At 37.3% G+C, this 5064-nt stretch overlaps 1 protein-coding gene across 1 annotated transcript; it reads left to right on the top strand.

The window, feature by feature from the left end:
* The first annotated feature begins 271 nt into the window (after window positions 1–271).
* LYC (lycopene cyclase) lies at window positions 272–2457 on the top strand. Its single transcript, XM_039026592.2, has one exon. The coding sequence runs from the start codon at window positions 828–830 to the stop codon at window positions 2337–2339; it is 1512 nt and encodes a 503-aa protein (XP_038882520.2). The 5' UTR covers window positions 272–827; the 3' UTR covers window positions 2340–2457.
* The last annotated feature ends 2607 nt before the right edge of the window (window positions 2458–5064 follow it).

The raw sequence follows: 5064 nt of genomic DNA, 5'->3' as shown, positions 1-5064 counted from the left end.
ATCAACAATGGTTCAAAAAACAATTTTTTTAAGAGTCAAAAATTTTAAAAAAATAAAACTTGAGGAAGGTAAAAAATGTTAATTTTTTTAATACAACAACTACGAGATATGAGATTGAAGCTCCACATTTTTTTATGGAATTGCATGCTAATATCAATAAACCAAACTCAATTAGGAAAAGTGTCAATTTTATAAAAAAATTATGCCAAAAGAAGTAAAGAGAAATTATGTTAGAATATAATTGAGTGCAACCTGAAACTGGAACTACCATTACCAAACTCTGTTTAAGCAGTGGAGAAAGCAAATTGAGCGAGCGATATTCATTCTCAGGTCGCTATCAGTTATCTCCACCATTAACTGGCCAGAATATGGATCCATCTTCTAAGTGTGGACACTGACAAACTCCCAATCTTCTTCAATTCCCCTAGTTTTCATCTCTTGGAGAACAGTGGCCGGCCAAGTCAGTCGTCAAAAATCAAAATTGGCACTGGCCATACGCGCTCCACATCCCTCCAATCCACTCGAACAAAATGGAGTTCCTTCCCGTCCTCAGGTTCGCCTCCAAACACACGCTTCTTCATGTTTTTAATCACTGATTTCCATTGAAGTTATCCCTGTTTTTGTGGAGTTTTTGGGGGTTTCTTGAAATTTTTTAGCACCCCATTTCGATTCTTCCTCTACACAGTTTAGGTTTATTTGAGATTTCTGGATATCGGGTCTCTGTGGGGATTCCCCTTTTGACTTTGCTGAAAATTCTGTTTCTGTTGCTTTCCGTGGTTTCATTAGTCTGGGTTTTGGGAGTTTTGTGTTGAGCATTTTGTAAATCCATGGATACTTTGCTTAAAATCAATAACAAGTATGGTTTTCTTCAACCATTACATGGGGTTTCAGAAAAAGTGAGTGGTGTGAGGAGTACAAAGTTTCAGAGTCAGGAATTTGGATTTGGTAGGAAGGGTCGTCTGAAATGGAGGAAAGGGGGTTGTGTTAATGTAAGAAGTAGTGCTCTTTTGGAGCTTGTTCCTGAAATCAAGAAGGAGAATCTTGAGTTTGAACTTCCAATGTATGATTCTTCGAAGGGCCTTGTCGTCGATCTTGCGGTTGTAGGTGGTGGCCCAGCAGGGCTTGCTGTTGCACAACAGGTTTCAGAGGCAGGGCTTTCAGTTTGTGCAATTGACCCATCTCCCAAGTTGATTTGGCCCAACAATTATGGGGTTTGGGTGGATGAATTTGAGGCAATGGATTTGTTAGATTGCCTCGATACAACTTGGTCTGGTGCTGTTGTGTTCACAAATGAACAATCAACAAAAGATCTTGCTCGACCTTATGGGAGGGTTAATAGAAAGCAGCTCAAGTCAAAAATGTTGCAGAAATGCATTTCCAATGGTGTTAAGTTTCATGAAGCTAAAGTTATTAAAGTTATACATGAGGAGTTCAAATCTTTGTTAATTTGCAATGATGGTGTGACCATTCAAGCTGCCATTGTTCTTGATGCTACTGGCTTCTCTCGATGCCTTGTCCAATATGATAAACCCTACAATCCAGGCTACCAAGTAGCTTATGGGATTTTAGCTGAGGTGGAGGAACATCCGTTCGACGTTAACAAGATGGTATTTATGGACTGGAGGGATGCACATCTGAATAACAATATGATTTTGAAGGAGAGAAACAGCAAAATTCCCACATTTCTCTATGCAATGCCTTTTTCATCGAATCGGATATTTCTGGAAGAAACTTCTCTAGTAGCTCGACCTGGATTACAAATGAGTGATATCCAGGAAAGAATGGAGGCAAGATTGAAGCACTTGGGAATAAAAGTGAAGAGCATTGAAGAGGATGAGCATTGTATCATTCCAATGGGTGGACCGCTGCCAGTTCTTCCTCAAAGAGTTGTTGGAATTGGTGGAACAGCAGGGATGGTGCACCCTTCAACCGGATATATGGTAGCAAGAACTCTAGCAGCGGCACCTATTGTTGCTAGTGCAATAGTTCGATGCCTTGGTTCAGATGGACGTTTCAAGGGTGATGCGATATCCTCTGAAGTTTGGAAAGATCTATGGCCCATCGAAAGGAGGAGGCAAAGGGAATTTTTCTGTTTTGGGATGGATATTTTGTTGAAGCTGGATCTGAAGGGTACAAGAAGGTTTTTTGATGCATTTTTTGATCTTGAACCTCGTTATTGGCATGGATTCTTGTCATCGCGACTGTTCCTTCCCGAGCTGTTACTCTTTGGGCTTTCCTTATTCTCTCACGCATCTAATGCCTCCAGGCTTGAAATCATGGCAAAGGGAACTCCATCTTTGGTAAACATGATCGGCAATCTGGTAAAGGATAGAGACTAAGATAAATATAGAGTTACTTTGTTGTAAACTAATCATCATACTGATGCACTTGCATCATCACATTTACTTCTGCAGATGATTGTTCATGAGATTATGAGTTAGCTATACCTTATAGCCATTTATCTCTTTAGCACGTTATTCCTAGTTCACACCTCATATAATTTCTCATAAAAGAGAAGTGCTTCAAAAGTTATATACACATGTATGTGCTTGAGATCAGATTGTTTATGCACAATAATCATTGTAAATGCCATAAAAGACTAAAAAACTAGGATAGTGTTGATTTCTTCATTCCGTTCTGTGAATAGCTGGTTCATTGAGGAATTTCTAAAGAAATATTTAAGGGAATCAATCTTATTCTATCTTTGTTCTTTCCGTTAGATGCACCATTGATTTTTTGGTACCACCTCTCTGAAATACATGACTTTAATTAATGTTATCTAGAGATGAAATGATGGGTGACGGCTCTATGCAGATTGCTTTTGTCATACACAATTGTTCATGTCTTCTTTTGAGATGCTGGTTTAAAATTTAGGATACTCCTAACTATCTGAAGTTTGGTATTAATATGACTCTGAATCTTCTTGCTGTTATGTTGAAGTTTCCTTGATATTGATGTAGCTTGTTCCACAGATGTCTAGCATGGGAAATGATGTCAGACATTGTGATTGAGAGTAATGGCACCTTTAGAAAGCCATCTTGTAGCATGTGTCTGAAATATAACTACTCTACCACCATTTTACAGATTCATGGTGGAGTTCAGGTGCATAAATGAAATAATGAGTCTGTTATTTAGGTCAAATTCTCTCTAGAAGTTGTGTCAAAATTCTCGGTCATCGAAGTGTAACGCAATCTGCTACACCTGTTTAATGGATGCTGCTTCTAGATAGAGTACAGGTTATGGATCTTCTGCTCGGCCTTACGTACTTCATGCTGAAGTAGTTCGTCTTTAGATGTGTTCTCGTTTAGGTTTAGGAGGAGAGACGATCGTTTTTGTCGTCTTCAGTTAGCTTGGTTCTATTTCCAATAATCATACTGGTACATACCATGTCTATAGCTAGGTTGACACAATTATAGTTTGCTTTGGAAATTTGATTGTACAAAAGTTTCTATGATGAATGAAGGTCCTATTTCTAAGAGGTTGGTCATGTCATTTATTCAATTTCACAAAATGATCCAAAAACTAAAAACTTTTCTATCAATGACCTCTTCGGTTTTTCCTAAAATCTTTTTTATTATTGACCTTTTGTCCATGTGAAATTCTAAAATTACCCCAATTTTAAAAAGCCTTCATACCAAAGCCTTCCATCTTCTTCCTTCAACCATTTTTCAAGCATTCAATATGTATTCAATGCAACACCAACATTCCACTAAAACATTTATTTCCAACTAATATTCTACTAATAACATTTATTCCCAACTAATATTCTATCAATGGGAGGTCACTCTTAGTATTCACTTTCTATCGAACTCTCCACAAAATTCTCCCATTGTTCTCTTGGAGTGTTTTCTCAGAGTTTCAGTCCAACATCCTCGTCGATCGCTTTTATCGTCTGATTCAGAAACGAAGAGAATGTAAGTGATATTCAATATTTTTTTTGTCCCAAATTGCTTTCATAACAAGTGTCGTTTAAAATTAAATGAACGATCGTATAGTAATATATACACAATCGTTCATTACACTATAAACGATTGTTCATGGATTACTAGACGATCGTGTAGTAATTTATAAGCAATCGTGTAGTAATTTATAAACGATCGTGTAGTATTGTATAAGCGATTGTGTAGTACTGCGTGTAGTACTGTATAAACGATTGTTTAGGAATTTATATGATCGCATATATAATACTAAGTGAACACTTATAAATAGTTGGGCAATCACTTATCAATTATTGGCGATTTCTTAAACTTTTATGAGACATTGTTTAAGATTTGCTTATCCCATTGCAGATCAATGATGGTACTTCATATCTTTCTACGATATGGTGGGGATTGGGATGAGTCTGAAAGAAATTATGTTGGTCATATGAAAGGTCTGAAAGTCATAAATGATATAACAGTCAGTGCATTAGTGAATATTATACACCAACGATCGAATATCAATTTGGATATGTTTGATATACACGTCAAATGTTGTTACAATTTATTGGTCCCAGTTCCCCCAATTGACATAATCAATGATGAAGACCTTAGTTTTTTTTAGAAGGAAGAGATGCATCTCGAATGTCCTTTTTTGTATCAGTTACACCTTGCGAAAGTGATGGAGTGCACATAGACAATATGTACCAACATTACAATCCAACCGATCAACCCATTTCAACTAGTCAAAACTTTGGATTTGCAACAATTCCAACACTTAATATTCACATCATGTCTTCACTGGATGATCATATTGAGTCATGTAACTTAGGGGGTGACCGAAGTGAAGCTTGGTTTGATCACAACAATGAACCCAAATGTGCTTCACAGTTTAATACTGAACATGGATATGGACAATCTTCAGGACCACAAACTTCTCCAACACCTTACATCCGTGTTCCAACCCCACCAGTTGCCTTCGGTTCAAATGCATTATACTGTCCCAACCCAACTATTTGTAAATATACCCAGACCATCAGAAGGCCTATCGTATGACAACCTCATCACAATACCTCATGATTGTTTGAATGACGAGGATATAAAGGTCGGTCAAATCTTCTTTTCGAAATATGATTTGGCAGTTAAA

Source organism: Benincasa hispida, chromosome 3 (genome assembly GCF_027475165.1).
Source record: "Benincasa hispida cultivar pf3 chromosome 3, pf3_genome.v1.1, whole genome shotgun sequence".
Lineage (NCBI taxonomy): Eukaryota > Viridiplantae > Streptophyta > Magnoliopsida > Cucurbitales > Cucurbitaceae > Benincasa > Benincasa hispida.
This window is presented reverse-complemented; position numbering and strand designations above follow the sequence as displayed.